Raw genomic sequence first — 17,724 nt, 5'->3', positions numbered from 1 at the left:
ACAAAACTATAAGCCAAAATATTCAGTGAGTCCTAAATCCAGTAAGTAAATAACTTCTCACATTAGTAATATTTTTATTAAATAGAAAATGTAACTCAAGAACACAAAATAAAGACCACTATCCATAGATTTTGGGCAATTATTTTCCTGATGTCAATATCTAACCTCCACTCTATGATCATCAACCGGCCATTTCCCTATTTTATAAAACTTGCCTTCTGTTCTTTCACTATTTTCCAAAAAATAAACCCTAATTTTTTCCTATCACTCCACTGCTCATAAAGTGAGACGGGCCTAATGGCCTGGTTTCTAGGCCAGCTTACTGACACTTTTGTTCCACAGTGTTTTCAAGCTAATGGTAGAACTCAGAGCCCTGAACATCTTGCTTCCCATTCGAATTTCCAGCTGAATTTCTAGACAATCTCATTTTCCAAAAATTATCCTGATTTACAATATAATCGTTTCCCCTCCTTCTTCTCTTCTATCCATCCTTCCTTTTTTCATATTCAATCATCTATACACATTTATTGAACATTGTTATGACCCGACTACTCAATTAGAAATTTTTGACAAAAAGGTAAAAAGAGTTATCATTCTTTAAGGCTCAAGATATTGAATTAGCTCAACTTTTTTTTATGGGTGATCATTTAGATCATATTTGTGTTTTACAAAAAGCTAACTTGTTACTCACAATGGCCAAAACTTGGAAGTAACCAAGATGTCCTTCAACAGATAAATGGATAAACAAACTGGTACAACCATACAATAGAATATTATTCATCAATAAAAAGCAATGCACTATCAAGCCACAAGAAGACATTGAAGAACCTTAAAAGAATATTGCTAAGCAAAAGAACCCAATCTGAAAAAGCTACATACTATATGATTCCAACTATAAAACATTCTTAAAAAGGCAAATTATGGAGACAATAAAAAGACCAGTGGTTGCCAGGGATTGGAGGGGGGAGGAAAAGGAAGGGATGAATAAATAGTGCACAGGAGATTTTTAGGGCAGTGAAACCATTCCGTATGATACTATAATGGCAGATAGATGTCATTGTACATTTCTGAAAACCCACAGAATGTACAGCACAAAGAATAAACCTAATGTAACCCATGGATTTCAGTTATTAATAATGTATCAATATTGGCTCATCAATTATAACAAACATAATGCAAGATGTTAATAACAGGGGACACTTGGTGAGGCAGCATATATGAGAACTCTGTACATTCCACTCATTTTTCTGTAAACCTAAAACTGCTCCCCAAAAAAGTATTAATTAAAAAAATAAGCAAATAAATAAAGAAGACTAACTCAAAACAGCCAAGGGAGGAAGAGAAGAGCATGAAGAAAACAATTAGAGGTTAGAGATGAAAGCTAGAGAGAATAAAATCTTTGAGGGAGAACATAGATTGAGGAGAGGGCAAAGGGCAAATTCTGTAAAGCCTCTAGTTGTGAAAAGACAGGAACATTCATTTCAGTTTAGGACTCCCCTTAGGCCTTTTAATGAAGCCTAGATATTGTGAGTGTTCATTATTATGTTTAGTTTAAAGCCTTACAATCTTCTGATCCTTTTCTCAAGATTGAGATGAGAATATGAAAAAGCCTTTAAAAAGAGAGAGACATAGAACAAATATTCTATGTCTGTCTTTCTCAGTGCTACTCAACTCAGTCTACCAATCTCAACACTACCTCAGTGTTTCTGGGGTTAACCCATGATTAATCTCAACTGTAAACTGCTATATTTCATCAAATTCAAGATGTCACTAATTGTTAAGATGTGCCATTACTTGTACGGCTAAGAATGAAAAACTCTGCCAATTAACCAACACACCATCAATTAATTGGAAGACATACCCTGATTTCAGATGTTAAAAAGTGAAACTTAAAATAAATGGAATATGATTACTTCAAAAACAATCTTTTCATAACAGAGACATACAAAAAATAATCCCCATGTTACAAATATTTGTCTTATTTCTATATGACATAATTTCCCCAAAAAAGAAAATCAGTAATAATTTGAAAATAAGAACCATTCCAAACTGAGCTATAATAGCAATAAAAATATCTGCAACCCAGACAAAGGATGTATTTACACGAGACCTTCTGTATGAAAAGACTCCATGGAATGGTAGTGAGGAAATCTTTCCAAACAAAAAACAATATCCTTAACCAAACGATGGTCCAAAGTATGCAAAACAAGAAATGTGATGAATAAATACAGCTCCTGATATCAGTTAAAATCTGTTATTATAAACGACTTTTTTAGTAACCACTTTTCCTACTCCTAGTGATAACTCATACAGTAAAGCAATATAAGGAAGACCAGGTCAGAAATTCCACAGTTACTTATGCCCCTAAATTATAAGAGAACATCTTCCTCCCCTCCTCAAAGAACATAATCCAGGGCGGCTCCGTGGCTTAGCGGTTAAGTGTGCGCACTCCGCTGCTGGCGGCCCGGGTTCGGATCCTGGGCTCATACCGATGCACCGCTTCTCCGGCCGTGCTGAGGCCGCGTCCCACATACAGCAACTAGAAGGACGTGCAGCTATGACATACAACTATCTACTGGGGCTTTGGGGAAAAAAAATAAATAAATAAAGTTAAAAAAAAAGTTTAAAAAAAAGTTTAAAAAAAAAAAAAGAACATAATCCAACATCTGACCTATTCATCTCCTTATCAGCTCTCTCCATTGCCAACACGCTCCCTCACTATGTTAGCAAGCATTACAGTGTTCACAAAAGAAAGCACTCACTAAGGCCATTCACCATAGGATATCGGAAATAACCAACAAAAGATCCACATCCTGAGGGAAAACTATGTTGCATTTAACCTTTCCTCTATCTTCTTCCCACTTTTGATGTCCTAACCAACCATGATTTCCAGAACAACCCAAGGATGATAAGGCCAATCTGGGCCTCTCTCATCTCTAGTCATTCTTCATGGGACCAGAAGGCAAGCCTGAGTAAAGATGAGTATGGAGAGTTTAGACTAAAATAAAAGTTTAGTTGAGCTACTCCTTACAGTCACAAAAAATAGCTGCAATGTAATATGTCAAATAAGAGAATAAGAATATGTCAAATAAGTCAGGGAAGAAGAGAAGGGTAAGAATATACCACAGAATATACCAGGGACAAGGGAATATATCAGAGACAAAGCAAAAAAGGGCTAGCTAAAAATCCCCAAGAACAGCTGATAGTCCAGTGCCGCAACTATCCAAGTCCAAGATGGTTGACTGACAGCTACCATTGTGTATAGTTGGTATTAAAGACAAAGAGACACAAATTAAAGAAAACAATAGATTAAAGAGATGCAACATTGTATCACCTACTAAGTAAGTACTCTGGCAAAAATGTTTAACCTGAACTGAATGAAACCCCTACTGCCTAACTTCCAGTTTATAGGAAATACAAAGAACAGTTTAACAAGTTAATATCACAGGAAGCAATCAGACAAAAACCAGAAGTCAGGTCATTCTATATGTCAAGTCTCTTCAACAAATCAATAAATGAATAAATAAAGGCAGTGGGGTAAGTTTTAGCATAAAAAAGACTTAAGACTAAAAAATAAAGTCTTGGGGCCGGCCCCGTGGCTTAGTGGTTAAGTGAGCGCGCTCCACTGCTGGCGACCCGGGTTCGGATCCCGGGCTCGCACCGACGCGCTGCTTGTCCGGCCATGCTGAGGCCGCGTCCCACGTACAGCAACTAGAAGAATGTGCAGCTATGACACACAACTATCTACTGGGGCTTTGCGGGGGAAAATAAATAAATAAAATCTTTAAAAAATAAAGTCTATTTAAAAGGGGAAAAAAAGACAAGAGATATAACCAAATGCAACACATGGTTCTTAAGCGGATCCAGATTTGAACAAACCAGCTATAAAAAGCATTTCTGAGAATAATGAGAAATTTGAACATGGACAAGGTATCACATAATCAAGAATTATTCTTGTTTTTTTTTTAAATGTGTGAAAACAGTATTACAGTAATGAAGGAAAATGTCCTTCTATTTTAGAGATGCAAATGATGTCTGTAAGCTAGCTTAAAACTCTTCAGTTATTACTCGTCTGCCTTAGAGGAGAACAGTAGGAAATTAACTATGGAGTATAGATGGGGCAAATACCCTTCACAAGGTATATCACGTCCTCCATAAAGCCATGCCTGCTTATTTCAGTTCTGTTAGGCACTCCTCCTCTGTGCTTTCAAAGCCCTCTGTGTTTATTCGTACACATTCAAGGAAATGGGGTTTCCAGGAGGCTAACTCAGACAGGCAGCAGACTAGATAGACTGCTTTCTACCGTGGAAGAAGAACCTAGCCGTGCTGACATGGAGTTGCAGCAGTAAGAAAGCCCAATGTCTGTAAACATTCTCTTTGACAGAAGCACATAAATTGCAAAGTAGGTTTTTCTGGAATAGTAGTAACGCAACCCTCAAATATAAAACTATAGTGGGAAAAAAAGGTGCAGCAAAGTATCAAGAATTTGGCTTCTCCAGCCTGGCACACACTCACTATTTAGGGGCAACTTTCCAATCTCCCGAGGAATTAGGGAAGACGAGGAAACTTCACTTCTGAGTGGAGCATGCTATGCTGTCTCTTATTTTGTATAAAAGTCTCAAAACAGATTAATTTCTGCCATTAAAGAAAATCTATATTCCTTAACTCTGGTGGCACTTTTCTATTAAGAACTATCTCAATGTGATAACTGAACAATACCTTAGTCATAGCATCTACTAAATTTTTTTGAAATCTATTTACCTATCTCCTTGCAAGGAACTAAGCAATTAAAAGGTGGGATTTCATTTTATTTACCTTTGAACCTTCTAGCAGAGTGCCTAGCACCTTCTGGATGCTTAATAAATGTTTACAAAGCTGAAGTGAAAAAATGGGAATACGTAGAGAGAAATTCATAGTTCCTCCCCCAAAAAAGTAGTTCAATAAGAATGCTAGAGTGGAACAACTGATGTAAGCTTCTTGAGGGCAGGGACCACACCTTATTAATCTTTACCTCCTCAATGTCTAAGACAATGGAGACAATGGAGAGAAAGACAAGAGAAGCAGAGACAGGTATAGAGTGGAGAGAGAAAAGGAGGTAAGGAATAAGAATGAATTTAGAGACTACCTAATATATGAACTTTCCAAATGCCTTTCAGAGTAAACTAATCCATAAGTTTTGTTGGTTTCTAATTGATTGGAAAGTAAACCTTTTTATCTATTACTGTCAAATAGGTAAATATTTGCTGGGGAAAAAAATGTGAATCCTCAGAAGAGTTCCCAAGGTATAATCTTTTCTTCAAGAGCCTAGCTGGTACCATTATTATCCCATTTGTTAACTAGTAAAGTAAAAAACTACTACTGAAACAAAATGCTCTCCTAGTCTATGCGAGACTCATGGTTTTTTTGTTTTTTGGGGGGGTGTTTTTGCTGAGGAAGATTCACCTTGAGCTAACATCTGTGCCAGTCTTCCTCTATTTTGTATGTGGATTGCCACCACAGTATGGCCGCCGCCGAGTGGTGTAGGTCTGTGCCCGGGAACCAAACTCAGGCCACCTAAGCGGAATGTGCCGAACTTAACCACTAGGCCAGGGGGCCAGCCTGAAACTCGTTTTTTTTTAAATCAATTTTTTAACAAGAGATATGTTTAGTTATCTCAAAGTAGTCTCTAATACATCTTTAGCATATCCACAAAGGCCTGGTTCCAGAAACACTTTCAAGCTCTATAATTATGTAAACAAAGTGACTATGAGAAGGAGAGGAAATAAGATTTTCCAATATGGAGAAAAGACAGGAGAACAACTTGATAAAGGAAGACACTTTTTTAAAAAGTAAATAGGGCCGGCTCCGTGGCTTAGCGGTTAAGTGTGCGCGCTCTGATGCTGGCGGCCCGGGTTGGGGTCCCGGGGGCGCCCCGAGGCACCACTTCTCCGTCCAACGTGAGGCCGGGTCCCACGTACAGCAACTAGGAGGATGTGAACCTATGACATACAACTATCTACTGGGGCTTTGGGGGGAAAAAACTGAATAAATAAAATCTTTAAAAAGTAAATAAAAGGAATATGTACATAGCATTAAGAAATTCAAACTTTACAAAGAGGTAAAAACAAAAGATACATCTCTCTACCATCTCTAATCCCCAGTCCTATTCCCCAAATGTAACCACTTAATATTTTCTTAGGTATCCAAGAAAAAGGTGTGTACACATCAGCATGTACATAAGAAATCCTTATTTTTTTGATGCCCACATGTGACATCATACAATAACCTTTTCTTGATACCTTACACATTTATATTCTTGATATATTATACACTTATCAATATACCTTGGGAATCTTTCCATATCAGCACATAAAATTAACAATAATACTCTAGCAATATTTATCAAGCACTTACAATGTGCCAGATACTGTGTAAAGTGTTACATTTATTATATTTCATTTAACCTTCAGAAAAACCCTAAGAAGTAGGCACTGTATTAGGATCTTGAAGTTTCAAGAGGTTAAGGTCACATAACCAATAAGGAATAGCACCAAGATCTGAACTTAGAGCCCCAACTCTTAACCACTGCTCTCCTTCTTTTTATCTGCTATGGAGTCCATGATATGGACAAACTGGAACATATTTAACCAGGCTATATTAGTGGACATTTAGGCTATTTCTAGTTTTCATCAAGGAAATGTAAGCTCCATGAGAGATTTTTGTCTAAATCAAGAATTATGGGTGATTTTTATTTTCTCTTTGGGCCTTTTGTATTTCCAGACTTTCTGCAGCACCATATATTATTATTATTTTTTTTTTTTATTTTCCCCCAAAGCCCCAGTAGATAGTTGTATGTCACAGCTGCACATCCTTCTAGTTGCTGTATGTGGGACGCGGCCTCAGCACGGCCAGAGAAGCGGTGCGTCGGTGCACACCTGGGATCCGAACCCAGGCCGACAGCAGCGGAGCGCGTGCACTTAACCGCTAAGCCACGGGGCCGGCCCCATATATTATTTTATAATCAGAAAAAATAGTTATTTTTGGATAAACTTCAGAAATAAAGTAACTTTCCCAAACTTACGAAAAATAGAGGCAGGTGTAAATTCAGATACATAAAGCTCCTATGGCCTCTTTCCATGGAAGCAAGTTTCCAAAAGTAAATGATTCTAGCTATAGTCCACATTAATGATTTCCCTATTCTCCAAAACCTAGCCTATTGGGTCAAAGACACCTAGTGAAAATGTCTAGTGTATACACTAACATATTAATAGGAACACTATAATAACTACCACAACTGTTATAATGTTTCCTATCTTTCATGGATGGCAAAATAAAACCCCTATCTGAAGCACTGTCACTTGTAAGTTAGCCTGTCTTAAATTCTTTAGGAATTTAGGTCCAGAGTGGACCAGTAACCATTAAAGGCCCAAGAAAACAAAAACACATACTGGTTGATTTGTAAAACCAAAGTCCTTCTTAAAATACACTTAACATTTAAGACATAGCTCCTCTTGGGGGAGGATAAAAAAAAAGATGTCAGATGACTCATGTATCCCATCTGACACTATTTTGGGATAACATTAAGTCCAAGATTTGGAAAGCACTGTATTAAAGAGACTTGGATGTCTCCATCACTCTGATCTACAGCATTTCACTGTATCTTAATTTCCTCAACTAAAACATGATGATAATATTGCTCCCTACTTCATGCAACATATTAAATTATAATGACAGAAAAAAAGAATTCAAAAATTTAGCATTTGGAAAAATTAACACTGATCTGAAATTGGCAACTAAAAAGAAAACTGAGGGAAGAAAAAAACCTCTACTGTAAAAAGTCAATACCCCTGGGCCAGCCCCGTGGCCTGGTGGTTAAGTTCAGTGCACTCCACTTCGGCGGCCCAGATTCAGTTCCCAGGCACAGACCTATACTGCCGGTTGGTGGCCATGTTGTGGCAGCGGTCCACATACAAAACAGAGGAAGATTTGCCACAGATGTTAGCTGAAGGCGAATCTTCCTCAAGCAAAAAGTGGAGGATTGGCAAAGGATATTAGCTCAGGGAAAATCTTTCTCACCAAAAAAAAAAAAAAAGTCAATCCCCTCAAAAGAAGATAAATTTATCTTCAATTCCACCCTACTTCATAAAAATAAAGCCATAATCTCCTTACCCACAAACATACAAATTATATACTAGCAACTACACAAATAGTTGCTAAATCTTGTTCATCCTAACTCTTAAATACTTCTCAAATCTTTGTCACCTCCTTCCCTTTCCGAACAGCATCTGCCTACAAATAATATCATACTTAATGATGAAAGTCTGAATGCTTTCCTCCCTAGACTGGGAAGAAAGGAAGAATGTCTGCTCTCACCACTTGTACTCAACACTGTACTGGAGGTACATACTTGCATTTAAATAATTATAGTGATACTGAATAACTTAAAATGACTAATTTTAAAGAAATCAGTTGTTTTGATGTGCCCAGCATTCTTACCCTTCTTCTTTTGGTTAGAAACCCCTTTTTTTGGTAAGGAATTCATTCCTTGAGATTGGGTGGGGCTGACACCATCGCACCTCTCCTCTAAGCCAGAGAGACAGACATGTGACCCAGGACTGGCCAGAGTTCCCTATATCCCTAAACACAGTAATTGGTTCAAGGAAGGACATGTGATGTGACCCAAGCCAGACCAATAATTGAGTTCCTGGATCTTTCCTGCCAGAACTAAACTGGTAGGATTTCAGCCCGGGGCTGTCAGCTCTCGCTGTAATCATTTAGTGGAAAATCTATCCAAGACATGAAGAGGCCTGCTAACATCATCTGTATCCCTGGGCCTGATGTACTCAGTTACATGAGTCAACACTATTTTGTGTGTGCAAATTAATCTGATTTGAGTTTCTGTCACTTGCAACCAAAAAATTTCCTCTGTAAAAAGCCAGTGAAAAAGTACTGAAACATCTAGAGTGGTTGCCAAAGGGGTCCAAATGACGCAACCCAGAAGTGAAGGGGAGTTAACTCTCTGAGGAGACTGACTTGACTAAAGGAAAAGAGGATACAGGAGAAAAGCAGGTAAATTTCCTCTTCTTCAGACTTCCATCTACTGATCTGAGGAACTGTTCCTCTGTCCAAAGATATCTTGTATAGCCAAGCAAGCACACTTCCCAAACAATCTCTCTCCAGCTCTTTGTGAAGCAGTGGCCAAGGAGATAAGTATCACCTTACATTGTTTCCATCCTTCTCTGCCTCACTTCCCTTTCTCTTTCGATGCCCTGGGATTAGGCCTCCCAGATAAAGCCTCAACTCTTAATCCTTGTCTCAGACTCTGTTTTCTAGGAAACCTAGACTAAAAGAGTATCTATAAAAAACCTACAGCAACTATTAGGCTTAATATTAAGTAAAACATAGAAAGCTTTCCCTTTGATATAATAAACAAAACGAGGATGCTCAATATTAATACAATGTTGAATAGAAATGGTAATAATCTGCACAGTAATGCAAGGTCATACTCTGCAAAGCAAAACAAAAAATAAACCAGTTATAAGGTTTGGATAGGAAGAAACAAAAATTCATGATTTCCAGATGATATGTTTGTCTACATAGAAAATACAAAGGAATCCACAGATATATTTTTAGAATTAACAAGCGTTTAGCAAGGTATATAGCTGGATACAAAATCATTATATATCTAGGAATAAATTTAACAAAAGATATGCAATAACCTTACATAGAAAATTCTAAAAGTTCATTGTACAATATAAAGAAGACCTAAATAAACGGAGAGACACACCATGATCATGGACTGGAAATTCAACATCATAAGGATGTCATTTCTCCCCTAAATTGACGTATAGAGTCAATGCAATCCCTATCAAATTCTACTAGGATTTGGGGTTTTTTTGTTTTTTGGTAGATTCTACAATACACATAGAAATTCAAAAGGTTAAGAGCTGCCAAGACACTTTTTAAAAAGGTGGGAGGAGTTATTCTACCAAATTCCAAGACTTATTATAATTAAGATTGTTTATAATAAGTGAAAAGATGTATAACCAGACCAATGGAACAAAATAGACCAGAAAAAAATCCACAAATAAGGACACACACAGAGGTGGCAGCGCAGATCAATGGGGAAAGGATAATCCATTCTGAAAAAATTAAAATTTCACACCATACACATATTAAGTCCAGGTGGAATATAAACCTAAATACAAAGGAGGTAACTACAAAGTTTATGATAATAGAGATGAATATCTTAATGACCTCAGGATAACAAAATATTTCTTAAACAAGACCCCAAAAATACTAACTATTAAAAAAATGACTGATAGAGCCAGCCCGGATGGCCTAGTAGTTAAAGTTCGGCACTCTCCACTTTGGTGGCCCGGGTTCAGTTCCCGGTTGTGGAGCCACACCACTCATCTGTAAGTAGCCATGCTATGGCCGTGGCTCACACAGAAGAACTAGGACTTACAACTAGAATATACAACTATGTACTGGGGCTTTGGGGATGAAAAAAAAAAAGAGGAAGATTGGCAAAAGCTGTTAGCTCAGGGCGAATCTTTCCCAGCAAAAAAAAAAAAAAAAGACTGATAAAGTGCATTAAAACTGAAAACTTAGTTTTCAAAAGACTCCATAAAAAGGATTAAAAACAAACTAAAAAGGGTGGGAAAAGATATTTGCAACACATATAATCAATAAATGACTAATACACTGAATGGATATAAAGTACTCACACAGACCAATAAGAAAAAGACAGAATCCAAATGGAAAAAACAAAAGGGGAGGATGTCAAAGATTTAAATAAGCATTTACAAAAGAGTAAATTCAAATAGTCAATAAACATACAAAAGGAGCTCAATCTCATTAGTAATCAAGAAAATACAAAGTAAAACTATTACAGAAAGATAGCATCATGCATCCACCAGATCCCCAACAATGAAACAGTTGGCAATACCAAATGATGGCAACTACATAAAGCAACATTGTTGTGGGAGGGTAAATTTCTACAGCTATCTTAGAAAACAGTTTGGCATTACCTAATAAACTTGGTAACAAATAAAACTGCTATGATGAGCAATAAAATACCTAAGACTCAGCAACTCCACACCTGGGTATACTCTAGGTAGATACTCATGCACACATGTACCAGAAAATATGCATAGTAATAGTCACAGGAACATTGTTTCTAATAGCCAAAAACTGGAAACAACCCAAATGTTCATAAAGTGTAGAATGGAAAATTGTGGTATATTTATACAACGAAATAATATAAAGCAATGAAAATGAACAAACTTCGACTACTCGTAACACCATTAATGAATCTCACAGACATAATTTCGAAGAAAAGAAGCAAGACAGAAAAGCACACAAACACAGAGTATGATTCTATTCAAATAAATTAAAAAACAGAGAAAATTATATTGCCTCGGGACGCATTCATAGGTGGTAAGAATAAAGAAACACAAGGAAATAGTGATCCCAAAAGTCAGAAGAGTGGATCGGAGAAGTCTGAAGAAAAGGTAACATTTAGAAAAGAGGAGGAAGGATAGATCAAAAAGAAAAGGCAACAGAACAGTCCTAGAGATGGAAATGAGCAGAGCATTTGCAGGGGTAAGGTGAAAACAGCAGATCAACCAGTCCAAAACGTGAGCTAGAAAATAAGTCCCAAGAGGAGGCCCGGATTAGAGATGACTTTAAAATGCAAGCAAGAGTTTGGATTTAACTTGAAAGTTGCTAAAGAGAGTAGGTCTGAAATGTTCTCACCACCAAAAAAATGGTAATTATGTGAGGTGACGGAGGTGTGAACTAACCGTATTGTGGTAATCATTTGGCAATACATATGTGTATCAAATTATCACGTTGTACCCCTTAAACTTGCACAATGTTATATGTCAATTATATCTCAATAAAGCTGGGGAAAAAAAGAAAAAAACAAAAAAAATCCAAGAGTTTGGATTTAACACCGTGAGAAGCCACTATATATTCTGAACAAAACAATGCCATGATAAAAACTGTGCTTCTAGGGGCCAGCCCAGTGGCATAGCAGTTAAGTTCGCACGTTCCGCTCCAGAGGCTCTGGGTTCTTGGGTTCGGATCCTGGGCGTGGACCTACTCACCGCTCATCAAGCCATGCTAGGGCAGCGTCCCATACAGAAGAGCTGCAACTCCACAACTATGATATACGACTATGTACTGGGGCTTTGGAGAGAAAAAAGAAAAAAAAAACAAAACTGTGCTTCAGAGAGACTTCATTTACAATCCATTTGAATTAGAAAAGGGAGAGACTAGATCAGCTATGACCCTGCTGTGGTCATCTAGAAGTGAGGTAAAAAAGAGGCTCCAAGGTGGCAAAGTGCCATTCATGCAAACACTTAACGTGTCCAGTGAACACAGATCCTGTGCTAAGCACTGGAGATAAAAAGACCTAGACCAGCCATCAAAGAACTCTGAAAAGCAATATAAAATAGGAGGGAAAGAGGAATGGAGGGGTTAGGCGGGGGAAGTATGAGAAATTAAAAAAAAAAAAAGTAGCTCATGAAATCAGTGATGAATAAAAGAAAAACATCAAAGGTTCCTAATCCTCAAGAGTTCTGTAATTCAAGTACACACAAGGTACCAGAGTAAGCACAGCCACATGGCCCAAAGAGCGATGAGGAGGAGAACAAGCAGGAAGTAGTCATGACTACACCACATACATGTGAGAAATGTGACTAGAAAAGAAAAAGGAATGATTGGTTGGGAGCTAGAAATGCCAGAAGACTCAATGGTTCTTTGTTTTATGCCGAGAAAGGCAGAGTAAGTCTTATGGTTTAAGGGAAATACCCACAAAAAGAAACAAACTGAAGATGCTAGAAAGGAAAGGGAAAATTATGAGATCAAGATTCTGAAGGAGGTGGCAAGGTATGGCATTCAAAGAACAATAAAATAGGTAAGCTTTAGAGACAAGACACTTTTCAGGCTCAAGAGAAAGACAGTTACACGACACACTGGGACAGTGGTACCCTGAGGTTAAAATGAAGGACTCATGTTAGATGGTCTCAAATTTTTCAGTAAAAGAGGTAGGGAAACAAAGATGGTAAATGAGAGGAACGATTTGGAGCAAACCTCATTTCAAATGAGAATACATTAATTAATAAAAGGTCAACTCTGGACTGTTCTAATCTCCCAAAAGGTCAGGGAGGTATATGTGTCCAAAGCGACAAACCAGGCAGCATTGAAGTAGTTGACACTAGGCAGAAAGGATTTACTTTGGTCAAGAGTGAGATAATGAATAAAAGAAAGTAGATTCAGCAGATTGAAGGACTGGGCCTATCCAGCCAGAGTTATGAACAGATTCAAGACTAAAAACAACAGAGGTTATAAATAAGCCTATATTCAGGAAATCCTACTCATGTAAGATTTTCCTCAGAAATAAAGATCTAACGGAAGCCTTTCATTAAATTCTGCTTCTTAGGCAGCAAAATAATACCCAATTAACAAAGGAAAGACTAAAAAGGCAAGGGTAACTCTTGGGATGCTAACATTGGCACTGTTAGAAAATCTGGAACTACCACAGAAAATATTCTGCAAAAAGAAATAGAGCTGAATAAAAAGAGTATAAGAGGGCCGGCCCGGTGGCTTAGCGGTTAAGTGCGTGCGCTCCGCTGCTGGCGGCCCAGGTTCAGATCCCGGGCGCGCACCGACGCACCGCTTCTCCGGCCATGCTGAGGCCATGTCCCACATACAGCAACTGGAAGGATGTGCAGCTATGACATACAGCTATCTGCTGGGGCTTTGCGGGGGGGGGAAATAAATAAATAAATAAAATCTTTAAAAAAAAAAAAAAGAGTATAAGATCTGAAATCAGAGGACTAGTGTTTGAGTTCCAATTTAGGCAAATAGTCTCATGCTCTCTAGACCTCAATTCCTCATCTGGATTATGAGAATAATAACAATAGTAAATAACAGAATAATAATAGCAGCAGCTCATATTTTTTGAATGCTTGTTATATTTCAGGCACAGTTCTAAGTATTTTACATGTATTAATTAATTTAATCCTCACATTAACCCCATGAAGGCTTTCATCCCCATTTTACTGATGAGGAAACCAAGATAGAAAGATTAGATCAACTGCCCAGAATTACACAGCTATTATGTGGTATAGGCAGAATTTCAACCCGTGCAGTGTAACCTGGAGCCTATCTTCTTTACTATGTTCTTCGGCTTCTTTGGGTTATGAACAAGAGAAGGCAGTAAAAAGTGCTGCAAGTATAAACAAATGTTCATCATTACCGCTGAATATCAAGTGACAGCACAAAATAACCCAAACAAAATCCTAGATCATTAATCTACAGTCAACATTGTACCTATTAGATGCTAAGGGGTGATTATAAAGGTTAATAATGCATGTGCCTTGTCCTCAAAAAGTAGGGAGAACAGACAAGAGGCAATACTTGATACGGACAAAATATACATGCTGCTTTTCCAGATGAGCTGAGGTAAGTAGTACAATCAGTGATACAGAATAAAAAGCTTTGAGAAATAAATCATCAAATGACAGCCTCAAAATATAACAGCACAAAATGCAAAGGGTTAGGTAATAACTGAGGCAGAAAAGAGATCAGTATAATTGTTTTTAAAGTAAAGGTTTCTGAACAATCATAAAGCTTTAAAAGAAAAATAAGGTTTCAAATAGCAATAGGTTTTTCACAGAGCAACAAATTTCATATATGCACATCATAAAAAGGATTATCACTCCCAAGAAAAGGTCCTAAGCCACATTATAAATACTATAATAAAAAACAGTTGATACTTATTGGGCACTTATTATGTACAAAGCACTGTTCCAAGCACTTTCCAGGTACTGATTTATTTAATCCTATAAGGTAGATCCTACTATTATCCCCACTTTATAGATAGGGAGAATGAGGCAGAACGAGGTGAAGTTACTTGCCCAAGTTTACTCAATGAGTGGCCGTGCTAGGATGTCAAGCCCAGGCAGTCTGTCTCCAGAGTCTGTGCTATACTCCCTGGAGGAGGAAACTAAGAAGCAGAACAGGAATTTATTCAGAAGTATTACCCAGCCATATTTGGTAACAAGGAGGAAAGTACCTTTCATTCACAAAAAGCAGATGATAATTCATCATCTATAGCAGTTCTGCCCTGGTCTTCCCTCCACATTGTCTGCACATTCCTCCTGGACTATCGCATCTACTTCTCGGGCTTCAATTACAATCCTACTTGCTGATGATTCCCAAATCGAGATCTCCAGCCCTCTCTCTCTCCTGCACCTTACACCTGCACCAGCAACCTAATAGATATTTCTCTTTCAATGCTTGTGAGCACCTCAAAATCAGCGCGTCCAAAACTGAACCCTCATCTCCACCCCACCTCATTTCCTACCCTCCAACGGCTTCTTCCTTGTACTCCCTTACCTCAACCATTGCCTCCATCACCCACCTGGATGTCATCCCAGACTCCTCCATCTTCCTCACCTTCCATATCTGATCAGTCACCAATCACTGCCACGTCTACCTCCCAAGTCTCTCTCCAGTCAATGCATGGCGCTTCATTTCCATTGCCTTACTTAATTTTATAACTTTACAAAGCTATATTAATTTGAATTTTGTGTTGTTTTGCAAAACTGATCATCTTTTTTCCTTGTGTTTTGTCCTATCTCATCTGAGGACAAACACCATGAATGGAGAACAGATATTGTACATATTTCATATCTAACTGTTACTATACTGTTATTATACCCATTTTCCAGACGAGGAAACTAAAATTTAAGACAGCTTAAACAATGTGGTCAAGATGCCAAGTTAGAAAATAGCAGGCAGGATTTGTACCCATGTCACAGTCTGACACTAGAGCCCATGCTCTTAAGTACTTGCTATTTTGTCTCTGAAGGAGAAAATGAAATACGCGTTTTAAAGCTCGAAAGAAAAAAAACAATTAAGCACAAAGCTAAAATCAAAGAGATGTTAGTTTTAAATTAAAAACGTGCCAAAACACAGTAAAACTATGGAAGTTCGTGCAGTTAAGAAAGGACCTGTCTGGTAGATCCAAAAATCTTTAAGAAATGTCAGCAAACTAAAAGGATCCAGAGCCACAGACATACAATTGTCAAAAAACTAATACATTTGAGTGCTTCTTTCTTTTCTACAGAAATATGGTCTTTTTAACCCAAAACGCCTAGCGTCTTACACACGAGGATATTCCACAAAGAAATTCCACAAACGTTAGAGCCCTCCGTCGCAACCCAGTTTCCAGTTCTGGGGAGACGGGCAGCGGGGCGAGGCCGGCCGCGGGGGCCCGCTGCAGGCCCCGGGCCGCGCGCCGGCGGGGGGCCCGCCCGCCGTCCCCTCCCCGCGGGACGGGCACTCGGCGCCCGGGCGCACCACACGCCGGCCCGGCGCGGCCCCCGCCTCCCCGCGGCCCGGCCCGGCCACTTCCCGGCGCGACGCGGAGGGGCCGCGCGCCCCTTTTGTTGGCGGAGGGCAGGGCGGACCCGCGCCCTCGGGGCCCCGGCGGCGGGGCGAGAGCCGCGGCCACCGCTCACCCGGCGGGGACACAAAGAATCCGGCAGGCGCGGCTCGGCGGCCGGCCAGCTCCCCACCCGCCTCGGGCAGCCGCCGCGGGTCCCAGGCCGGCGCCGCGCGGAGGCGGCTCCGACGGAGGCCGGCGTCTGAGGGGGCCGGGGCCGCGGCCGGGGCCGGGGCCGAGAGAGGGCGGTCGCCGGGCCAGTCCGCCGCCGCCAGGCCGCGGACCCCGCGCCCGCGGCGCCACACCCACCCGCCTCGGGGCCCGCGGCCTGGCGGCCCTGCCGGCCCGCGTCTACCTGCTGATCTTCTGGGCGAAGGCGCGGCGCTCGGCCATGGCTGCGGCTGCGGCGGCGGCGGCGGCGGCGGCGGGCGCGTGCTCCCGCTCGCCCGCCCGCCCGCTCCCTCCCCCGCGGCCCGCGGGTCCCGGCCGGCCCGCGCCGCCGTAATGCTCCTGAGAGGCGCGCAGCCAGAAGCCGCCCCGCCCGCGCGGGCCCGGGAGCCGCGGCCTCGGGACGCAGGGCCGGGCGAGCCGGGGAGGCGCGGCGGGAGGGCCGCGACCCCGCGAGGCCGGAAACGAGGCGCCCGCGCGGGGACTGGGCCTTCCCGAAAGGAAGGGGAGGCGCTGGCCGCCTGCGCCCCGAGGCCGGCCGCGTTCCCGCGCGCCCCTCGAGCGGGGCCGCTGCCTGTTCCGGTCGGCCCCGTGGACCGGCCTGGCTGCAGAAAGAGTGGATCTCCTGACGGAAACAGGGCAGAAAAGACCTCTGTCCTCCAGAGGCAGCGCCACAGTCCTTGACCCGCGTGCGCAGCCGGCCGCTGGATTAAAGCTGCCACGCGGGATCGTCCATGCACGGCAGCTCTTTCAAGCGAGCTGCTGTCATGCCCACTTTAGGGAGAAGGACGTTGGTTCGGAGAAGCCAAGGACTGGCGCGCGTCACCCAGATGGTGACCTCCTCAGCCGAGGCTCGAACCCGGAGCCCAGGCCTTTTCTTTGAGGACGAGTGTTTGCGTTAATACTACTCTCCCTGAGTCTGTTCCTTGCCCCTTTAAGATCTCATTTTCCATTTTCCTTGCGAAATGGAAAATGGCTGGATACTTGTTTTCCTCTCTTTCACAGTCGGAAATCTGGAGCCTGAAGCCGTTGGGTCATTTGGCCGAGTCACACACTGAGTCAGGGGTGAGGCCGCGTCGGTCAGATCCCAGACCCATAACTTCCTGTCCAGTTCC

At 40.9% G+C, this 17,724-nt stretch overlaps 1 protein-coding gene across 7 annotated transcripts in view; it reads right to left on the bottom strand.

Annotated features, from left to right (window-relative positions):
* DOCK7 (dedicator of cytokinesis 7) overlaps positions 1-16,943 on the bottom strand; it is a 190,378-nt gene extending 173,435 nt beyond the window's left edge. For 6 of the 7 annotated variants that reach the window (XM_087417065.1, XM_087417088.1, XM_087417066.1 and 3 more), the window contains exon 1: positions 16,797-16,942. In XM_087417065.1, coding sequence (XP_087273191.1) covers positions 16,797-16,834 — 38 coding nt within the window. In that variant the 5' untranslated portion in view covers positions 16,835-16,942. Of the gene's footprint in view, positions 1-16,796 lie in introns of all 7 variants that reach the window. The other variant, XM_087417095.1, reaches the window with a different exon arrangement.
* Between the last annotated feature and the right edge of the window lie 781 nt (positions 16,944-17,724).

Source organism: Ceratotherium simum, chromosome 2, assembly GCF_057802395.1.
Source record: "Ceratotherium simum simum isolate JZ-2026a chromosome 2, ASM5780239v1, whole genome shotgun sequence".
Lineage (NCBI taxonomy): Eukaryota > Metazoa > Chordata > Mammalia > Perissodactyla > Rhinocerotidae > Ceratotherium > Ceratotherium simum.
Note: the sequence above shows the minus strand (reverse complement) of the source record. Positions and strands in the feature narration are given on the sequence as shown.